The following is a 23683-nucleotide window of genomic DNA, read 5'->3' on the forward strand; positions in this document are numbered from 1 at the left end:
TGTAGGGAGTTGGGAGGCATTCATGCCATGTGGGGTGGAGCGGAGGGGGCATTCAGTGGTCTCCCAGGATGCACCCCATGGCGACTCGTGTCTCAGTTTTAATTGCACCTAGACACCAAAACACAAGAAACACAACACACAAACAACACCTGGGGGGCATGTCATGCGGTGTATGTCGGGCGGGGCCACTTAGGTGGCCCAGCTTCCGGCTCACTGCGGTCACTGCCCCTCAATTTTAATTGCAAACAACACACACTACATAAACAGTCAGGAGCGGGGAGGGAGAGAGTATTGGGGACCTCTCATACCCCTGATCCCCCGAGGTGTGGCCGGGGGCGAGTGGGGGGAGGTGGTTGCCCCAGTGGCCGGATCCCGGGTTGGCTGCGCTGGTGGGCTGCTGGCTCTGTGGGTGCTGGGTCAAAGGGTGGGGGGGTGCTTGGGGCTCGCTGTCCTCTGCTCTGCCTGGGGTGTCCCCTACAGGGCATGATGGATGGGTTATGTGTGATGCGGGACCCGCCTCCTAACCCGCGGGTTACCCACGAGTCGGGTTGGGGCGGGTCAAAGAATTTTCTCTTCACTGTGGGGCAGGTTGGTGTGGTTTACTATTCTGAAATATCTAGTTCTATCTATTAATTTTATTTTTTGTCAAACTGAAACTAAAGACCTTAATCAGTGTCTACATTTTGTTACTATAATATGTAAGACAAAATATTTATCAGTTATTTAAACACAGGTCACGTTTTGTAACGTAATGTTCACGTAGGCGCGTAGTAGGCTACGCAGACTACGTGCAGAAAGCGCCAAGCAGACAAGCAACAAAAGATGGAAGAAGAAGTGTTGAATAACATTTATTCGGGAGTTTACGTCCTTAAAAAGAAGAAGGAGGTCAAATGGCTAAATCACAGGTTTGGGACAGGTTCAACGAGGTAATCAGTGCAGACAACAACAGCAGCATTGGCTATGTGCTTTATAACACTTAAACGCTTTAAAACACTTTATTTATTTGCCTATTTATGTTTATAGACTTAACGTTCAAATGAAAATACATTTTGTGTTGCCAGTTTCCAGTGCCAATTTAGGAGACCATATGCACTTTTCTCAGACTAAATAAAAGCATTCGTCAATATCATAACATGTGTTTTAATGGGGCGGGGCGGGTCGGGTCGGGTTAAAAAAATAGAAGCGGAGGTGCGGGGCGGGTTGGTGCGATCCAATTTTTTTAAAGAGCGGGACCCGCGGGTCGGAAAAAAGCCCGACCCGCGCATCACTACCGGCCACCCACTCTCCTCCTTCACCCTTCGGGTGGGGCTGGAGTCGTCTTTGTGGTGGGGTGGCTTGGGTTAGTGCTCTGGGTCTGCTGCCGAGGGCCCGGGTCTCTGGGCTGCCCTGGTCTGCCTCTGACCTCTGTAGAGGCGTGGTCGCATTTGCACGATCTCACTCACCACTCTTCATGACTGATCACTCCTCTTCCTCATGCTCTGCATGCTGACACAGTCACTGAGTTGTCCAGTGGGTTTATATACTAAGAGATAATTCTTTTTTTATATTATTTATTTTTCCTGTGAGTTAGTATCTGGTCGCTATTATGCTACTTTCATGATATGTCTTTTTGATTTGGTTATTATTTAAAAACTCTTAATGACTAGCTTGTTTGTTTTTTTTTCTTGTGTGTTTGTTTCTGTTTTTGTTTTTGAAAAAGTTGTAGGAAATTTTGTGGTGTGTTCATGTACAGATGTAACAGTTTGTTGTGTGGGCGGATGGTGACAAAGAGAGGTAAGGTAGTCCATACAGAAGGGGTCTCACTCCCAGACGGCAGAATAGCAGACATTGAGGACAGCTACAAGTACCTTGGAATCCCACAAGCAAATGGCAACCTCAAACAGGCCACAAGAAAATCAGCCACAACCAAATACCTCCAAAGAATAAGGCAAGTCCTAAGGAGTCAGCTCGATGGCAAGAACAAGGTCCGGGCAATTAACAGCTATACCCTGCCGGTTATCAGATACCCTGTGGGGAATAATAAGCTGGCCAAAGGAAGAGATTCAGTGTGTGTGTGTGTGTGTGTGTGTGTGTGTGTTTATTATATATATTGAAGTTCCAATTTTTTCCAAAACCTGTAAAATCATTCAGAAGGATAGTGTTCAAAAAATCCACTTTAAAAAGGGAGACAGGAAACACCAGAGAGTTTGAGTAGAATTGACAATTCTTTGTTAGACCAGAAGAATAAAAGTTTACATATCTCTTAAGAGGAGGTCAGTTCTTAGCTTTAGCTGCTGAGCTCTAATACACGAAGTGCAGGGTCTTCAGGTTCAGCCAGAAGGACCCGCCTACCTCAGTTCTCCTCCTCATTTTATGCTGATACAATGCATGTGGCTATGTGCGTGCATGTTGTGCGAGTTCATGTGAGTGTGTATTTTTGCAAGGTGCATTGTTCCTCTTCTGACTTCTCTCCCAGGCTCCTTCCCACAGTCAGGCCTCCTCCTTGGTACGGAGAGTTCCGATGAGATCTGCAAAACAAGCTTGATCCTCCCTTTTTCTGCATTATTCCCTTATCACACTCTCTATATTATCTTCTCAGTAGCTTTCCACTGCTGTGCACCCAGAGCAGTTTCAAGGTCCCTTGCATACTTTCACCAACTATTTTCTTCAATATGTGAATTTTGACTCAGTAACCCCGTGTGAGTCTGTGTCCTGCTTATGTGGATGTACTACCTGTAAGCTGTGAAGCAATGATAATGATTAAGCTGTTTCACCTCAGCGGCACTATAGTGATGGAGCTCTTCTTAATTAAAAGCAGAGCCTAATAAATGTCACTAGAATGTAAGGATTAAATGTAAATGAGTAAGTGAATAAGAATATTTATAAAAAATATTTACAACAACTCCCCCTGTTGAACTGAAGGAAACTTCAGTTCACAAAATCAAGTTAAGGGGTCTCAAACCTCTGTGTCCTCCCCTGACAGATCTCCATCCAGGGAGTCATTGGAGTCCAGAAGGGGCTGTACCTCCAGAAGGGGGAACTGAGCTGAATAAGGTGGTGGAGGAGGATACTTTTTGTCAACCGCAGCCTGAATAGAACGGGGGAATGCAACAGCAGCCACAGAACATGAAAACAGCCATAACCACAGGTAAAGTAGTAATGATAGAACCTACAACTGTGGACCACCGCCCAAACCAGCACTGTAGCATGTCAGTAAGGGGATTGTTAATACCAGAATGATCTAACATTTTATGATTCAGGGCTTCTAGACCCTCAATAGCCTGTGTGTGTTTCCCATCAGGGGCAGTATTATTGGGAATAAAGGTACAGCATTGATCACCAAACATAACACAGACTCCTCCTTTTTCAGCCAATAACATGTCTACTGCAATGCGATTCTGGAAAGCCATCAAAGAGATGGCAGAGAGTTGCTCATGAATAGCTGAAAATCCTGCCTCAGTGTGATTTGCCAAATGCTGGACATTATAATGGATATAATTTATTCTGTCAATATTCTTATTAGGGGTCACGAATAAGGTCAAACTTTCAAACCCTCCAGCCACCTGGTCTGCTAATTTTTACTCATCTGGGACCCCACGAGGTACGCCTATAGCATCTATGTTTGTGAGATCAGGTCCCCAAGGAAAAGTATGAGTCTGCACGGAGCGTTTAGATTGGGTCAGAAAATGGGGAGAGCTCAAATCTTGGCCAGAAACAGAGAAAAGATGGAGGGGTAAGAGAAAGGAGATAATTGCACATGTACCAGACCAATTATAAGGAGGGGCCTGCATAACACCTTTTCCACCACCCAGCCACCAGATGCCAGACCTCAACCTGATGTGAGGCACGGTGATATTGAAATGAAAGGAACACCTAGAATAATTAAACTCACCAACAGACTTAGATCCCCCCTCCCAGTCCCAAAACAACGCTTGCATAAAGGTTCACTGCGTGTTGCAGGAAGTTCACATTGGAAGCAGAGAAGAGAAGATAGCTGAGGATTCACTGTGTGGCAATAAAGAAACATTTCTTTGGACTAATGAAGAACTCGAGCTTTTTCTTCATTAAACACTGTACTTTTTCATCTCAACATACGTAGCTTATCGAAGAATTATGATGAATTTGTACATTTACTATATACACTCAAACATGATTTTACTGTAATAGTCTTGTCAGAAACGTGGCTCTCAGAAGATACTAAAGATTTTTTTAAATTGTCAAATTACCAGTCCTGCCATTATGTAAGAGAGGCTAGACCAGGAGGTGATGTGTCTCTTTTCATTCATAATGATTTTGAATTTCAGCTAAGAAATGATTTAATCCTAAATTCTGACAATAGGGAAATAGAATCATTATTTGTTGAGCTTGCTGGGGCCTCTGGTGGCAAAAATGTGATTATTGGTGTCATTTATCGTCCACCAGTTTCATGTATCAGACATTTTATTGAAAATTTATCTGCAACCCTTGACTTAATAAATTCTGAAAATAAATTATGTTATCTTTTAGGTGATTTTAATATAAATATACTAAAAAGCAAAAGTAATGTACAGACTAATGAATTCACTAATATTTTGTTTTCCAATTACTTTATTCCTCTAATTAATAAACCAACTAGAGTGAAAGATAAGTCTTTTTCATTAATTGATAATATTTTTACAAACAATCTTAATAGTGAAACTAAATCAGGGGTTATATATTCAGATTTGTCTGCTCACTATCCTATTTTCCAGCATTGCTCACTTAAAGTAAAGAGTCTGCAACCCAACAAGAAGATAATGATAAAGAGGAACATGAGTAAACAAAATATGGAAAGATTTAGACTTAAAATTAGTTATACTGCTTGGGATGAGTTATATTCAATAACCAATGCTAATGATGCATATAAATGTTTAATGCAGCAAATTGAAATGCATTTTAATAAATGTTTTCCAGTTTGTAAAACTATTAAAAAAACAAGTCAAAGATCTAAAAAGCCATGGTTTACATCTGATTTGTTAAAAATACTAAGGAAAAAGAATAAATTGTTTAAGAAGTATATACTGAATCCTACACCTCTTACCCACAGCAGTTACAAAGAACACAGAAATAACTATATTCATTCTCTTAGATCAGCAAAAAAGAAGTATTTCTTTGACAAATTTAAAAAGTGTTCCAGTGATATCAAAACTACATGGACAGTAATCAATGAGTTGCTGCAAAGAAATACTTTACCTACAGCACTACCTCAGGGATTTGTTGATGGTCAAACAATGTTAGAAAATCCATTTGATATAGCTCAGAAATTTGATCAATATTTTGTAAATTCTGGTTTAGAACTGGTAAAAAATAATTTCAGCTTCTACTGAAGATCCATTAGAATACACCAAATCATGTTGTCCTCCAATTTTATTCTTTCAGTCACCAAGTACAAATGAAATAAGTGAAATAATTGATGAATTAAAGCCATCTTCAGCTGGGCACGATAACATTTCTGTAATTCTAATGAAAATAATTAAACAGTCTATACTGAAACCATTAGCTTTCATTTTTTCCTTATCTTTAAACACAGGTGTAGTACCAGAAGACCTAAAGATAGCCAAGGTCATTCCTTTGTTTAAAGCAGATGACCGACAGTGTTTTAATAACTATAGACCAATATCAATCCTGCCATGCTTTTCAGAAGTATTAGAAAAAATTGTCTATAAAAGAATTTTTAATCATTTAAACACACATTCCTTTTTTTATAGACATCAATATGGCTTCCGAAAAAATCATAGCACCTATATGGCTTTAATTCATTTATTAGAGAATATTACCTCTGCATTAGACAATAATAAATTCATTTGTAGTATTTTTCTTGATTTATCAAAGGCATTTGACCCCGGTGGACGAAAGGGTAACCTCCCTCCGCCTTCGGATGGGGGGACGGGTCCTGACTGTTGTTTGTGCTTATGCACCAAATAGCAGTTCAGAGTACCCAACCTTTTTGGAGTCCTTGGAGGGGGTGTTGGAGAGCACTCCTTCCAGGGACTCCCTTGTTCTGCTGGGGGACTTCAATGCTCATGTGGGCAATGACAGTGAGACCTTGAGGGGCGTGATTGGGAGGAAAGGCCCCTCTTATATAAATCCGAGTGGTGTTTTGTTGCTGAATTTCTGTGCTCGTCATGGACTGTCCATAACGAACACCTTGTTCAGACATAACAGTGTCCACATGTGCACTTTGCACTGACACTCTAGGCCGCAGTTCGATGATCGACTTTGTAGTTGTGTCGTTGGACTTGCGGCTGCATGTTCTGGACACTTGGGTGAGAAGAGGGGCGGAGCTGTCAACTGATCACCACCTGGTGGTGAGTTGGCTCAGATGATGGGGAAGGATGCCAGTCAGGCCTGGCAGAACCAAGCGTGTTGTGAGGGTCTGCTGGGAATGTCTGGCAGAGTTCCCATGTCAGAAAGAGTTTCAACTCCCATCTCCGGCAGAGCTTCAACCATGTCCCAGGTGAGGCAGGGGACATTGAGTCCAAATGGGCTGTGTTCCGTGCCTCTATTGTCAAGGCGGCCAGCCACAGCTGTGGCCGCAAGGTCGTTGGTGTCTGTCATTGTGGTAACCCCTGAACTCCTTGGTGGACACCAGCAGTGAGGGATACCATCAAGATGAAGAAGGAGTCCTATCGGGCCTTTTTGGCCTGTGGGACTGCAGAGGCAGCTGATGGGTATCGGCAGGCTAAGGGGAATGCAGCTTTTTCAGACCTTCTCAATCCCACCAACACGTCTTCCGATGAGGAAGTAGAGTCTGGGGACCCTGGAGTTGGCTCTCCCATTTCTGGGGCTGAGGTCACTGAGGTGGTTAAAAAGCTCCTTGGTGGCAGGGCCCCGAGGGTGGATGAGGTCCGCCCAGAGTTCCTTAAGGTTCTGGATGCTGTAGGGCTGTCTTGGCTGACACGCCTCTGCAGCATTGCGTGGACATCGGGGACAGTCCCCTTGGACTGGCAGACTGGGATGGTGGTCCCCCTCTTTAAAAAGGGGGACCGGAGGGTGTGCTCCAACTACAGGATGTTCACACTCCTCAACCTTCCCCAGTAAAGTCTATTCAGGGGTGCTTGAGAGGAGGGTCCAATGGATAGTCGAACCTCGGATTGAGGAGGAGCAGTGTGGTTTTCGTCCCGGTCGTGGAACAGTGGACCAGCTCTACACCCTCTTCAGGGGGCATGGGAGTTTGCCCAACCAATCTACATGTGCTTTGTGGACTTGGAGAAGGCATTCGACCATGTCCCCCGGGGACTCCTGTGGGGGGTACTCCGGGAGTATGGAGTGCTGCTTGTACGAGCTGTCCGGTCCCTGTATGACCGGTGTTAGAGCTTGGTCCACATTGCCGGCAGTAAATCAGAATAGTTTCCAGTGCGGGTTGAACTCCGCCCAGGCTGCCCTTTGTCACCGATTTTGTTCATAACCTATATGGACAGAATTTCTAGGCACAGCCAAGGTGTTGAGGGGATCCGGTTCGGTGGCCTCAGGATTGAGTCTCTGCTCTTTGCGGATGATGTGGTTCTGTTGGCTTCATCGGGCCGTGATCTTCAGCTCTCACTGGAGCGATTCGCAGCCGTGTGAAGCGGCTGGGATGAGGATCAGCACCTCCAAGTCCGAGACCATGGTCCTCAGCCGGAAAAGGGTGGAGTGCTCTCTCCGGGTCTGCAATAGGGTCCTGCCCCAAGTGAAGGAGTTCACAAATCGCGGGGTCTTGTTCACAAGTGAGGGAAGGATGGAGCGGGAGATTGACAGGTGGATCGGTGCGGCGTCTGCAGTGATGCGTACCCTGCATCAGTCTGTCGTGGTGAACAGGGGGCTGAGCCAAAAGGCAAGGCGCTGAATTTACCGATCGATCTATGTTCCTACCCTCACCTATGGTCACAAGCTGTGGGTAGTGACCGAAAAAAGAAGATCGCGAATACAGGTGGGCGAAATGAGTTTTCTCCGTAGGGTGGCCGGGCTCTCCCTTAGAGATAGGGTGAGAAGCTTGGTGATCCGGGAGGGGCTCAGAGTAGAGTCGCTGCTTCTTCGCATCGAGAGTAGCCAGATGAGGTGTCAGGATGCCTCCTGGATGCCTCCCTGGTAATGTGTTCCAGACACGTCCCACCGGAAAGAGGCCCTGGGGAAGACCCAGGACGGACTACATCTCGCGGCTGGCCTGTGAACGCCTCGGTATCCCCCTGGATGAGTGGGTGAATGTGGCCAGTGAGAGGGCAGTCTGGGTTTCCCTATTTAGGCAGCTGCCCCCGCGACCGGACTACGGATAGGCAGCAGAAGATGGATGGATGGTGAGTTTAGTTCCATAGCAGCATTGTTTGATGTGTGCTTTGAGCCATATAAAGACTTCATTTGTTGCTTTTTGTGAACTTTCTGTCTCTAAATTAGATGTTTCTGATTATATCAGCCTCATACAGCTAGCAGATTGCTAACAGCTAGCAGGTGGGTAACAGCTGTCAGACAGTTACAGATAGCAGGCACCTAAAGTTTGAGAAGATTAAGGTGGAGAGAAGTCTTAAACGTCAAATACTGCTCTGTGGTGTAGCTGCTTTGTGAATGTCGCTTTGCATCTTACCAGTGAGCTGAGCTACTGTCTCCAATCCCACCCATCCCATAGACTGCTAACAGCTAGCAGACGCTAATAGCTAGCAGGTGGCTAACAACTAGTAGATGCTAGCAGCTAGCAGGTGGCTGAAAGCTGATGAGATTCAGGAGGGGAAAAGCTTCCACCTCAAATACCATTCTGTGGCGTAACTGCTTTGTAAAGGCAGTGATACTGGCCACTATACTAACAAGGAATACTGCATGGCTCCAAAAGCTTCATGGTCAGCTACTTCTTATGCTGATGTTCAATGGTTGAGTTGTGGCCCAGTGCTGTAGCGTTTTGTTGACATCCTGCCTGAAATAAAGTGGTGGTTGCTGCTTGTGGCCTTCAGCGCCCTGTACTGGTCCCAGTGCAGCAGACTGGGCAGCAGCTGCTGCTGAAGCCTGCGACATATCACTGGTCACTTTGTGAGGTGATATTTCTACTATACTACAAAACTGCTGTGTTAGGCCTCCTACCATCTAGATGAAGAATCCACACACACACCTCCTCCCACTACCAAACAAGGACTTCTGCTGCATCATTGAACATGTCTCAATCTAAAAAGAACAATGCCCCAAAAAAACAGTTTATGCTGTTGCATTTGGTTCCAAAAGAACTGTAAAAGTAAAGACCTGTTAAATAGACACAAATCCTCTGATCCAGCTCGTCCCACCTCTTTTTCTGGCTGCTGGCCTGTTGGCCTCACCTGCAGGCCATGACCCTGTGGTGGTGAAGCTCCTCAGGCGGCCATCCAGACAGTGTCTGGCATCGCCTTGTGGGACTTTCATGCCTTTGGTTAAAGATAAATTAAAATAAATGGCAAGACAATCAGAGATTATCAAGCTTATACTAAAAATAAAACAACATGACAACAGTAATTAGGCATTGTGCTCAATGAAAAGACTTAATTTCTATAATGAATATATAAAATAATATAAAACATTATGTACAGCCACTTAATCTGATCACCTCTAGGCTGGTTCATCAGATCTGGGATCTGCAATCAGTGAAATGATGTTTTATAATAATCAACTCTGTCAAACAGGCCAGCTGTCAATCATCAGCTGGCATAATAACGTACCTAAAACTGGCTTTTATCTGGTCTGTAATGTATTTTTAAGCTTGTGAGGCCTTCAGCCCCGTTTTGTCCCAGTACAGCAGAGCAGTTCAGTGTTGTGTCGTGACGTCAGTGTAATTGTAGAAGAAATTTGACATATTATCCCTTATTGCTTCATATATTTCTATTACTTCTTCCATTATATACATTTATTCATTTATACATTGATTGTTCCAGATTACACATAGTAGATTTTTACTCATCATGCTTTTGTTCACTTTTAAGATTTATTCTCTTCAAATACATTTGCTCTGTTAGACGTTCACTACGAGGGTAAGATGACCTTTATCTGGTCCTTCCTCAGAAACTTGGTAATGTGGTGCAGTCTGGTTCTTGTGCAGACACAACTATGGCTGGACTCCTCCAAGACAGCACAGGTTGTCTGTGGTGCCAGTCCTGAGATTTCCATTTATTATTTCCATTTATTGCCAGATTGCTTGGGTCAAACATGCCTAAAACCACCTTTCTATCCATTGGGCCACCATTACCTGGTAAATCTTGTTTAGGGAAATACAAATACAGGACTCTTCTCCTCTGTTGCCCCCTGGTGGTGGAACGATCTACCAAACTCCATCCTATCTGCAGAGTCCTTATCCACTTTTAAAAGCAAGCTAAAGACTCAGTTGTTTAACCTGTTAAGCCCAACGGACCCACCAGTGGGTCCAACAGGTGTAAACACAAGTTCATGTGTGTAAAAAAGTTACTCTAGTAATGGTAGGATATTTTATTTATAATGTGTCTTAAAGAAGAATACCTAATGCCACTAAATCAACTCTTCAAGTGTATTTGGTCAACAAAGAATTTGTTTAATAACAACTTTAAAATACATATGCCACAAACAACAGCGCCACCATAACAAGTAACCCCGAAACAAAATGCAACACAACGCGTGATCCGTTCACTCCACCCAAACATATTGGGTATCAAATGAAACTAGAAAAGCTGCACTTTCATATGATACCAAGCATAAAAAGATATTCACCAAGCACCTCACATCAGTCTCAAAACAAACACAAAGCTAACTGTCGCATATCACAGCAGCCTTATCAGATAGCATGTTTATCACCAAATACACCAAATCCCAAAGCTATTCTCACAAACAGCCACATATTTTATTTCCTTACCTTTTTGTGGTCATTTTCAGTCTATCCACATTGTTCTTCAACCAAAACTCACAGCGTAGTAATCCATAATGGTGAAACTGCGTCATGCGCTAACATTTCATATGCTCCCATTCACTGCCATTTTGTTATCTTGTTGTGGGTCTTGGCAGCGTAAATAAAGTTTGGTCGAATTCTACATCTTACAAGCTTTCCGACGATATCTTACACTTGAACAACACTTTATCTGTTAGGTATAAATACTTGCGCGTAAACAAAGGAGCATCATTGCCATTTTGCTGCAGTTACGCACGTGGACGCACCGGAAAGAGCGAATATTGAACAGCGTTCATTGCTTTGCTTCATTTTGACTTTTTATCCATTTAGAACGAAGGATAAAAACCATAAACATATCCAAGAAATTACAAAGAACCAAATACACCATGTTGAAAGTTCTGGAGGAAATACAGACACAGTACAATTTGGCAGTTTGCATATCCAAGTGACCAAATGGAAAGTCCGCCTGGTTCTATCCACACTAAAACCTGCATAAAAGCTATGAGCTTTGATCTGTTCTCATGAAACCTTGTACAGTTGTAGTCAAGGAGTTGCTGAATCCATGCAGTGGTATCTTTATGCACAGAATTATTTCTAACATTATGTTTTTATCTGTGTAAAAAAAAAAAAAAAAAAAAAAAAAAAGAATTTGCCCAAGATATTTTTTTTACCTATGGTTTATGACTATTTGTTTGATGTTAACATTCGCAATGTTTCTGACACTGGATATTTATTCCATAGGGACTTACCTATCCATTGAGACCACGCTTATGTATATTGACCTAAAAATTATGGAGTTATTGTTGATTTAATTTGGGTAGGTCTGTTCAGGCAAATTACACCTCCAAAAACGCTAGGGCTTAAAGGGTTAAGGAGGATTTCCGCACTTAACTCTTCTACACAGAATGACTTAGAAAGATTTGTCCAGTTCTTTGGTTCAACCGAGTACTGAATAAGCTGTGTGCACTTATGCACAGGTTGATATTGTTTGATGAATTCGTGATCTTGTTTAGGTCTTGTCAACTTACCCCCCCCCCAAAAGAAAAAGCACTGCCTCTAGCATTACATGACAGCACCTTGGTCCAACTGGACTCAGCAGTCTGACTACCACTTACTTATGATGTCCCATCTTGTTTGAATTTTTGCTTGTGTTGTTCTTACTCTCAAATGTAAGTCGCTTTGGATAAAAGCGTCTGCTAAATGACTGTTGAATAGTACATTTGATTCAGACAATTTTCTGCCATACCATCTTCCTGGTTTTGTTATTGGCTACCATCTCGCCAGGTTCTTGTGATGTTTTATTCTTCGTACAGATCAATCAGCAGTGTTTGATCCGCAGTTGAGGAGAATCTCATTGTGTCTCTCTTTTAATCAACTTTTCCCGTCATCCATTCATTTGGACTTGTTAGACATCCCAGGTGTGTGCACTGAGTTTATGCAGGTCTGTCTTGAGTCCGTCTGGATGAAATAAGGCTGAACTGTGTTCCTAGAACGACGTGATGCATAAGTATAAGATGGTGGTGGTTTGACTTTTTCAGGCGTCTCTCGAGTGACTTTCCTGAAATACCCCCATGAACAGGAAACAGAAACATACTGTAAACAACAAATTTATTTGTTTGTAGAACTTGGCTTCCACCAACAGTGTGTGAATGTGTGCGCATGAATAACGGACAAACAATGTAAACCGCTTTGGGTGCCTTGATAAAGCGCTAAATAAATCTAATCCATTAATAATTCTCTGTTATGACTAACAAAGTACATAGTTATATACAGTACTATTTAATTCAAACACAAATATGTTGCGACCATCACCTCACAGTTGATACAGAACAGCAGCAGAACAGTTTCTCTTCAGTGGGAGGTCGTCTTTCTATGATTAAAATTCATAACTTTACTAAACATTTACAAGTGGCTTCAAATCCATCTACCGTTTGCCAAAAGTTTACAGATATGAACAATATTATTTTATTTTACCTCACAGGTCTTCTTAGTGATACCTTTGTTGATAATGTTTTAATGCAACAGTACACATTACAGTTTTTCCACAATATTTGGTATAATTTATTTTAATAGCCTGAATGAACGAAAGCTGCACCATCCTCCTGGCACATTGAAGGTTTCTCTCCAGTGTGAATACGTTGGTGCCTTTTTAAAGCACCAGATTCAGTAAAAGCTGCTCCACACTGGTCACACTTGTACGGTTTCTCTCCAGTGTGAATACGTTGGTGCCTTTTTAAAGCACCAGATTCAGTAAAAGCTGCTCCACACTGGTCACACTTGTATGGTTTTTCTCCAGTGTGAATACGTTGGTGACGTTGTAAACTACCTGATCCACTGAAAGCTGCTCCACACTGGTCACACTTGTACGGTTTTTCTCCAGTGTGAATACGTTGGTGACATTGTAAATGACCTGACTGATTGAAAGCTGCCCCACACTGATCACACTTGTACGGTTTCTCTCCAGTGTGAATGCGATGGTGGCTTTTTAAAGCACCAGATTCAGTAAAAGCTGCTCCACACTGGTCACACTTGTATGGTTTTTCTCCAGTGTGAATACGTTGGTGACATTGTAAACTACCTGATCCACTGAAAGCTGCTCCACACTGGTCACACTTGTACGGTTTCTCTCCAGTGTGAATACGTTGGTGACATTGTAAATTACCTGACTGACAGAAAGCTGCTCCACACTGATCACACTTGTACGGTTTCTCTCCAGTGTGAATACGATGGTGACTTTTTAAAGCAGCAAATCCAGTAAAAGCTGCTACACACTGGTCACACTTGTACGGTTTCTCTCCAGTGTGAATACGTTGGTGACTTTTTAAAGCACCTGACTGACCAAAAGCTGCTCCACACTGGTCACACTTGTATGGTTTCTCTCCAGTGTGAATACGATGGTGACTTTTTAAAGAACCAGATGCAGTAAAAGCTGCTCCACACTGGTCACACTTGTATGGTTTCTCTCCACTGTGAATACGTTGGTGACGTTTTAAATGACCTGATCGACTGAAAGCTGCTCCACACTGGTCACACTTGTACGGTTTCTCTCCAGTGTGAATACGTTGGTGACGTTTTAAATGACCTGATCGACTGAAAGCTGCTCCACACTGGTCACACTTGTACGGTTTCTCTCCAGTGTGAATGCTCTTTGGTCGAGATGCACCAGTGAAGACTTTCTTACAGCTTCGACCACCTTGATGTTTAGGTCTCCTTTGGCCTCCATTTTTCTGTAATGAGCAGGAAGAAAACATTTACATTTCACCCAAACTAAGTATTATGGACAAGTATTATTCAACCTCAAACATCTGGTAGGTACCACAAACTGATTCTTATTTACAGCTGGATCACTGCAGACACAGCAGCAGCAGGTCATGTAATTCCTTGTCCAGTGGTTAGTTGTTGTAGTCTGTGCTCACAACTAGGGGTGCAACGGATCATGACTGAAGCGTGAGCCGTACGGATCACTAGCCACGGTTCGGATCACATGTGTACCACGGATTGGGTGTGTTTTATTCTGGAAGTCGTTGATTGGTTGATAATTTCAAAAAAAAAAAAAAAAAAAAAAAAAAAGCCAGGTGTACGTTCACGCAAACAAGACAGTTTGCGCATGTCAAAGCGCAGTGTGTTAGCAAGCATGGCAAGCGGAGGACCAAGAGAGCAAGAACTAGAGAGGCCCCCGGCATCATTTAAATCAATTGTATTGGAGCACTTTGCCTTTCCGGTCAACTATAATGATGATGGGAGTAGATGGTGAACAAAACTGTTACGGTGTATCGGCACTGTGGCATGAGAAAGTCATACGAGTATGGCAATACATCTAGCATGATCACGCACATGAAGCGACATTACCCGGGTGTGTCACTGACGAGGACGGAAAAAAAGGCAACACAGCAGCTAATCACCGGTGCATTTCAGCAGCCTTTCCCTGTAACATCACAGCGGTTTAAAAAATATTACAAAATTCATCGGAGTGTTTATAGCGGCAGATATGAGGCCATACTCCCTCGTGGAGAACAAAGGATTTAAATATATGGTCAAAGAACTTGAGCCACGGTACGAAATCCCCTCGCGCGCACACTTTAGACAATGCAGACATCCTTACATTTTTTAAAAAGAAATTGAAGTTGTAAATTCAGGTATGCCTTGCTGTCTTTTTTACTTTTTCAAAGATGCAATGTCCCATATTGCACTTTGTTTTTATATATGGATATCTTGAGTTCAAAGATGTCATTAGTGTTGTTTTTCTAAATAGGCCTACTCAATGGGCAAATGTTTGAAGTGTTTTATATTTATATGTGTATATGTTTTGAAGTATTATATATGTTTTAAAACATATATGTTTTGAAGTCTTCAAAAAAATAAATTGAAAGCATTTATCTTGTTTTTTGTTTTCCTTTTTACTGATCCGAACCGTGCCTCTGAAAGCGTGACACGATCCGAAACGTGAGTTTTGTGATCCGTTGCACCCCTACTCACAACCCAGAAGCTGCTTTATTCTCAGTGAGGTGTCAGTCTAGAGCTGAGGATGTTATCTGGACCAGTCATGTCCAGGTAAAATGATTTGAACGAAGTGACAAGAACCTTAAAAACACTGATAAGTAGAGAAATGCGGAGTATTTATTTTTTAGATTTCAGATCAAACTTCCTTGTTTTCAAACTCAAATATTGTACTGTTCTCTCTCCAAACTCTGTTCTTAGACACTCTCATACACTGATGCTCTCATACACTATACTGAAATGCTCTCATACACTATACTGAAATGCTCTTATACACTATACTGAAACTGCCTAATACAATATACTGAAATGCTCTCATACATTATACTGAAAGTGCCTCTTATACACTGTACTAAAACTGTCTCTTATACACTGTACTGAAATGCTCTTATACAATATATTGAAATGGTCATATACTAGGGCTGGGCGATTAATCGAATTTTAATCGCAGTTACGATCTGGGTTTTCAACGATCATAAAAATGAAAGGATCCGATTATTTTTGTCCTTCGTAGTTTCCTCTTGGGATGTTTTCAGTTGCAAATGGAGCGCAGCAGGCATTGCAGTGCTCTGCTGCAGACTCCTCCCACAGCCCCGTCTGCTTTAGTTTTATTCAGCACGAGTTGCAAACACCTCGCCAGTAATGGGCTGGACACACGGGAGACGACGTCACTCCTTCTCTATTCATTTTCTATCAAACTTGCGCAATGAGGCAGAAATCGCTACCCTCCTCCAGCCAAGCAACAGGCGACATTCGTGCATGTGAAATGTTGCGCTTGTTCACGCAGACGTGCACAGGGGGGCTTTCGAGGCAACAAGTAAATAGAAAAATGTTCAATTTTTCAGTCGTGACTAAATAATCCAGAGACACAGAGATAAATGTTATAAACAAACAGAACTTTTTTCTCAGTTAACACAGTGAACAACCCGGGATTCAAGAAACTCATCAACACGGACAAACAGCATCACTGCCATCTCGTCTCCATGTTAGTGGAGAGTCTCTCTTGCCCTGGATGATGAGGGTGGTGTGAAGGACGTGGCTACAGTCCAATGTTTCACCACCGCTGCGGACCTGTGATCAAGCCGCACCATAGAGCCCTATATTAATGTTGCGCTACATTTTATTGATTTTATTTTATTTTATTTTACATTTTCAACGTGAAAACGAAATGTCTTCAGACTATTTTTTTCCCAGATCACACCAGGCAGAACATAGCTGCTGGTCTGAGACAAACAATAGCTAGTAAGCTAATAACTAGTCAGTATTACCACAGACAAGCTTGAAATGCTTTTATATACACTATACTGAAATCCTCTTATTCACTATACTGAAACTGCCTCTTATATAGCATACCGACATGCTCTTATACACTATACTGAAATGCTTTCATATACTATACTGACATACTCTCATACACTATACTGAAATTGCCTCTTATACACCATACTGAAATGCTCTTCTACGCTACACTGAAATGTTCATACAGGCAGTATTAGGGCTGCAACTAATGACTATTCTGATGGTCGATTAGTCACCGACTATTAAAACGACTAGTCGACCAATCGGATTTTGTATCTGATAATTATTAAATGGATCTTATTTCACTTTTAGCTTTGAAATCTTGCATGAGGTTGTTATGTAAGTCCGACCTCCCTCGTCTGCCTTCGAGCATTGCAGACGTACTTCTGTGGTACACAAGGTCCCCTTTACAAATCTGACATGTATTTAATTTATTTTGTAAGTTTAACATGAAGTTATTTCAGACTTTTGAAGTCCTCTGCCGCAGTTCTATTCCCCGGTCGGCCGCCATATTTTTCCCCTTGCGGACTTTATTGCGCATGTGCAACTCTCAGCAGAGATAAGAAAAAAAGGTGATGTCTCACTCTGTAGTGTTTTTTTTTTCTTATATTATTATATTTTTTCTATATTATTTCTTTAAAACAGATTTCTTGGTAGGATTATAACAGAGACAAGTGTGTCACATGAGCATTTTCCTTCTTGGAGGGAATCCAGTAACAAAATACTTCAAAAAAACAAAAGCGGTTAAAGACGTAAAACATAACTTACAGATTATCTCAGAGACGTCGCCCCTAACAACGTTTAATCCTGCATCCATCCTGCATCCTACCTGTACTGTGAGATCTCTCCAGCCAGTAAAAGACGGTCTTATCTGGACTCTTGTCTTACATCTCGCTCTGTCCCTTTCTCTCTTAAGGAGAAGAAGGAGATAATTTGTATGTTCAGCCTCATATCTGAGAATAAAAACAGGTCTGAGATGAAGAAGAACACATTTCCACACAAGCAGAGACATTCTGAGTTTCAGTAGAGCTGGATCCTCCTGACTACGCTCTATTTCACCACGGAAACAGAAAAATAACAGCATGCAGGTCACTTCACTTGTTGTTTGAGGCTTGTTGTTCCCTCACTGAGGTTTGCTTGAGTCTGGACCAACTATTAAACTATTGGTTTCTAATAAGTGAGAAGAGCTGCTGAAACATTAAAACAATCATAGTGTAGCCTAAACTCTCATTTCCTCCAACATCAGCTTCATCATCATTTAACAAAGTTCTAATGCATGAACGTCATGACGTTGATGACACAGATACTGGAAAGAAGTGACGTCCAATAACACGCTGGAGAAGTTTAGAACCGAACTACCATCCAGATCACCTGGAAGGACTTTTACTCTCTTTGTCTCCGTTTACTTGATATGAAATATAACAGTATTTAATACATTTAGTCCATGTTTCCACTGCAAATAAGAAGCTGTTTCTGGATGTTTCTGATCCAAAACGTGGCCTCCATAAAGGGAAAATACGATCTGAACGTCTTTGCATTGATAGCAGAAAGTTCCATCCCATCATACTGTAAATACAGTCGGTCATATCGTCTCTCTTTGAAGCCCAATCTATGTTCAAACATCAGCTTTTTATTTACACGCAGGCTGGATCATGTTTCATTACTCTAGTAAATATCATCCCTTTTTCCCTCCAAGAAAGCTGCTCTGACATCATTTCTGTCCCTTCTCCAGGTGATATTTAGCAGAAACGTTCACGTCATCTTTTCTGACTCTTGTACATGTGCAGAGGTTTGGACTTTCTTTACTAAAGTGAAGCAGGGATGAGTTTCCATGTTGTCCACATAAAAACATGCATGTTAGCTTCATTGATGTCTCTGAACTCTCCATTGGAGTGAGTGAGAGCTTGTTTGTCTCTGTGTTGGTCCTGTGATGGACTGGTGACCTGTCCAGGGTGGAAACTGCCTCTCAGCTGGTAGCAGCAGGGATCGCCTCCACCCCCCCACCACCCTGTGTTGGACTAAGCAGGGACAGCAAATGAATGAATGGATGGAAGTGAAGCAGAGACACGTGCTGTGGTCGATGTTTATGGCTGGATTTTTACTTTATCAAAACCAGGATCCCCTTTCTAGAAAGACCAGTGTGTTAAAACTGGAATTGTTTTATTTTACACACAGATCATGTTTCATTTCTCTAGTAAATATGAGGACGTTTCTTCTTTATTTACTAAAGTTTTATGGGGAAACAGATTCTGGCTCAAGGAAAAATACAGTCGACCAGAATCTGAATCCACAAACAAGTTTAGTAGAGAAAAATTAAATCTCCTCATATTTACTAGAATAACCACAGATGAGCTGACATGTGTGTAAACATGAGAAATAAATAAAAACACTGATGTTTGAACTGAAACTGTGTATTATAGTTAGGGGATACTATATCTGGCAAAGGGAAAATACTACCAGAAAAATCTACTATTGAAATCCCGTGTAAAGACAGAAACCTGTAAATCTTTACTAGAATAATGAAACATGATCTGAAATATGAACAAAACTAAAGTTGATGTTAGAAAATACTCTGTGTGTTAAAGAAAAGGACTAAACATTTAGTCCAATATAGAAAAAGCTTATTTATTAGAATAAGAGGTTTTGACTAAAGTAAAAAAGTAAATAAAAAGTTACGTAGAGCTAATTTAAAATGGTCGAGTTGAACTAAAACTATTAAATAACGTGTAAAGTTCTGCTTTTCTGCATGTTTCATATCAAGTAAACTAACTGAGATTAACAATCATTACAGGTCATCTTGACAGTCGTGTGGTTGTGAACTTCTTCCAGCAGGTTACTGGACTGTTACAGTAAGATTGTCTCAGTGTTTCAGGAGGATACAAGGAACTAAAAACCTCACTGAGGGAACAACATTCAAACAAGGACTGAAGTCACCTACATGTTGTTATTTTTCTGGTGTGGATCCAACTGAATGAGTTCATGTTCCTTCGTCCAGGAGAAACATTTCCTATCAGGAGTAACTACCATGACTCAGCAATACTGCTGGATGGAGCCATTGTCCAGCTGCATTTAAAGCGGGAACTGCTCGATAATGACGTCAACAACTCTCGGAATTACGAGACAACGTGAACGCGCCATACGCCACGTTTTGTGTAAAAGTAACGTGATATATTATCTCCGTTCCTCTGTACTGCAGACGTAGCTCCTACGTTGGGTTCTGTCTGGGAGGAAACGTGGATACTTTGCGGTTTTAACGAGGAAAAACATGAAAACACAAACTTTTACTACTTTTCTTTTTCACCTCTGATAGAAAACCAGAACAGGCGGATGAGACACGGAGCCTCGAGACTCGTCCTCGTGTCTTTAGTGTCCTCAACACTGACCTGTCGACCGGTGGTATCAGAGGATGATCCCGCTTTGTTCCTCCTCGTGGGGTTCTGATCCTGGTTCTGGTCCTCCATTCTGGTTCTTGTCTGAAGGTCCAGCAGCTCTCCGCTCCGTCTGAAGCCGCCAGAATTGAACAAACCGTCGAACTGCACTCCGTGGCGCATGCGCAGCTGTTAAGACACTATGCTGCATTCACGTACACACGACACATGAGAACTCAACTTACCCCCAATCCCAAACCGAAAACTTGAGCACTCGCCCTGAGCCCCTGATGACTAAATGACATCACCTGCGTGAGGAGTCGAGGGTGACAGGCCACAAGGGCTCGAAATGCTTTAAATAGGATTGGGACAGCACTTTGAGACCTGCACTGCAAGGAGAGAGACGCCATACACACATATATATATATATATATATATATATATATATACACACATATATATATATATATATATATATATATATATATATACACATATATATATATATACACACACATATATATATATATATATATATATATATATACACACTATATATATATATATATATATATATATATATATATATATATATATATACACACTATATATATATATAGTATATATAGTAGAGGTCAGGAAGCTCCTGTAAACGCCGCCGTGGGGAAATTAAACGGCGAAAAATATAACGACCCAGCGCCACAATACTGAAGAACATGTTTCACACGTCGGCTTCTCTCGGTAAACTCCGTGTTTCACGTGACATCGCAGTGATTTATGGGTAATTCCTTAGCGAAAGTTGGCATCGATGCTGACTTATGGAAAGGGGGCAGAAAGGGCTCAAAAATGTCCGCCATCATCCCTTGATCACTCACACAATTCCAATTGGAATACCACTGAACCCTCGAGCCCCTCGCGGGAGCGCGCCCGTGAGTGCAGGAGTGCTCAAGTGTTCCATTTGGGATTCGACCTTAATATCCCATCAAGTTCGGGGGAAAACTCAAGATATAAAAATCTAAAACATGGCGACATTACTGAAGCAAGACGAGAGACACAGAACATACGTAACTTATTTATTTATAATATCAACAATGATTAAACAGAGGATGTGTTTATCATGCGTGATTCCTACCAGTAACCCTGAAATCCCGTGTTCTCGTTGCTCCGTGAATGCAGCAGCATGGACGGAGCTGACCCCGTTCTCCACTTTGGCTCGTCTGTTCTCCAGCTGCCGCTGATCGTGGAGCTTCTGATGTTGGGAGAAGTTTGCCTTCAGCATTTTCTGCTGAAATTCCTTCTGACAGAAAGTTAGAGGCTTCAGAAAGTTTTTAAGAAGTCACGACTGTTGTTTTTCGTAGTTTGAAATCTTTCAGATGACTCTCTTTGTGTCTTCATCATCATCTTCATCAGAGGAGCAGCTGAAGAGCTGCTGCAGTTTCAAATCTGCATTTTTCTCCACACATTTAGTTTCTTTATTAACCAGAATGATTCAGGAACTCCTCACAGTGATTCCAGAAGGTATTATCAGACACTAATGACTGTATTGATTATTGATTAGCTTTAGTTGATTTTAATAAAGTGAGTTGAACGTCTGCAGTGGCGGCCATCTTGCCACAGTCAGCTGTCTCACTGATCACATTGTTTTAATGGTGCATGCACTTTATAAACAACCATAACTTGCTCAATGCGTAATTAAGAATAATTATAACCAAAGATTCTAGAGCAGAGCTACAACCATGGACTTTCATATGAAAATAAACACATGCAATGAATATACACACACAATGTTCATGTTAAATCGATTTTTAGGCTACTAAAACTCAGTGTACAGAAGAATGACATGATTGTATATATATATATATATTAATAAAAGAATATAAATTAAGAATATTAATATAAAATAAATTTAATTGTTACATGTTCAGTTTAAAAATAACCATTCAAATAATTTTATTATTTAATAATATTTATTTTATATGAACACATTATACATTATTATCTTTATTGTCTTTAATGTCTGTAACGTCTTGGACATAAAAGTGACATTTATTTGCGCTTATTATCTTGTTGAAATCCCCACCCTGCACAGAGAACTAGACTAATGTGGAGATTTAAACCTGGAGGACAGAGATAAAAACATAAATATTTGTGAGTGAAACAGGGAATTTAATTTAACACTGAAAAAGCCTCCAAGTTACACCGATGAACAATTAAATTAACAACTTAAAATTTCACTACACAAATACACAGGGCATAGCAGCATGAGAGAGAACTTCACACAAACACAAACTACACCTCAGTAATCAAAGTACAAGCTCTTGTAAAACAAAATAAAAAATAAAAAACATGGTTTAGCTAATAACCTTTTGAAAAGGATTTTTTTGTTGAGCTTCTGGTGCATGTTGTTTCTCTGTAAGCTAAGTGTGCTCATTTTAGCAACGTGGTGCAGCCTTAGCTTAAAAACCACAAACACAACTATATATATAAGATAAGATCCTTTATTGATCCCACGGTGGGGAAATTTCACTGTTACAGCAGCTCAAACACAAAGTAAAGGAAACATTAAACACTAGACTAAATAAAAACAAGAACTCAAAAATATAGGTTTGAACCTGAAGGGAAGTGGCCTTTCTGTGTGGAGTTTGCATGTTCTCCCGTGTACACATGGGTTCTCTTCTGGTACTCTGGCTTCCTCCCACCGTCCAAAGACATGCATGTTAGGTTAATTGGTCTCTAAATTCTCGCTAGGAATCAGTGTGTGTGTGAATGATTGTTTGTCTCTTTCTGTGTTGGGCCTGTGATGGACTGGTGACCTGTCCAGGGTGTACCTGTCTCTTACCTGTTAAATGCTGGGTTAGGCTCCAGCTTCCCCGTAATGGACAAAGTGCTACAGATAACGAATGAATATATATATTTATATAGTACATGTTGTAATACCTGCAACGTGCTTAGAAGTCAACTCGATGGCAAGAACAAGACACCCTGCTGGGATAATAAGCTGCCAAAGGAGGAAGTTCAGACCACAGATGTTAAAACACGGAAGTTGTTCACCATGCGTGGAGGCTTCCACCCACATCCAGTGTCCAGAGACTCTACGCTAAGCACAAAGAGGGAGGATGAGGACTAGTGAGCATCAGGGCCGCTATCCAAGAAGAAACAAGCTCCATGAACACATCAGGAAGATGGACCCAAGGGATGAAGCACTGAGTGAATGTCTCAGACAATAGAACCTGGAGGAGAATGAAATGGAGGAACCATCATGGGAGGACGAGTCCCTGAAGTGTCTTATTATCAACATTTTATAATTAGAATGAATTAAAATGACATAGATTGGGATATACTGGGTTGCAGCTTAAGCAGACTGCAATTTGCTAAGAGTAGTTAATTTTAGACTCCATGTATAGACAGGCTGATGTAAGACACACTCAGGTTCTTACCATATGAGCTTCTCTGTCTTAGAGACTGGACTTCAACACAAACACCATCTATGTAAACATATGTGTTTCCACAGGATTGGTCAACTCAGAACTTAAGGAATGTCTTTGTTTGAAAGGTATATAAGGTGCCTCACACATGTGGTTTTGGGATTCTCAAGATTGGCCAGAGACCTCACAGACTCTGCAGATCTGTTTAAGATGTCACTTCTTGTAATAAAATCATTCTTTGTTTATACATCAAG

The 23683-nt window shown here is 41.5% G+C and overlaps 1 protein-coding gene across 1 annotated transcript in view; it reads right to left on the bottom strand.

The window, feature by feature from the left end:
* The window catches only part of LOC121635154 (zinc finger protein 91-like), a gene marked incomplete at its 5' end in the record, with an annotated part of 164213 nt that extends 150230 nt beyond the window's left edge, over positions 1-13983 (bottom strand). Inside the window, one exon of the mRNA XM_041978230.1 lies at positions 13034-13983. Coding sequence (XP_041834164.1) covers positions 13034-13983 — 950 coding nt within the window. The remainder of the gene's footprint in view (positions 1-13033) is intronic.
* Between the last annotated feature and the right edge of the window lie 9700 nt (positions 13984-23683).

The sequence above is a fragment of the Melanotaenia boesemani genome, chromosome 24, assembly GCF_017639745.1.
Source record: "Melanotaenia boesemani isolate fMelBoe1 chromosome 24, fMelBoe1.pri, whole genome shotgun sequence".
NCBI lineage: Eukaryota > Metazoa > Chordata > Actinopteri > Atheriniformes > Melanotaeniidae > Melanotaenia > Melanotaenia boesemani.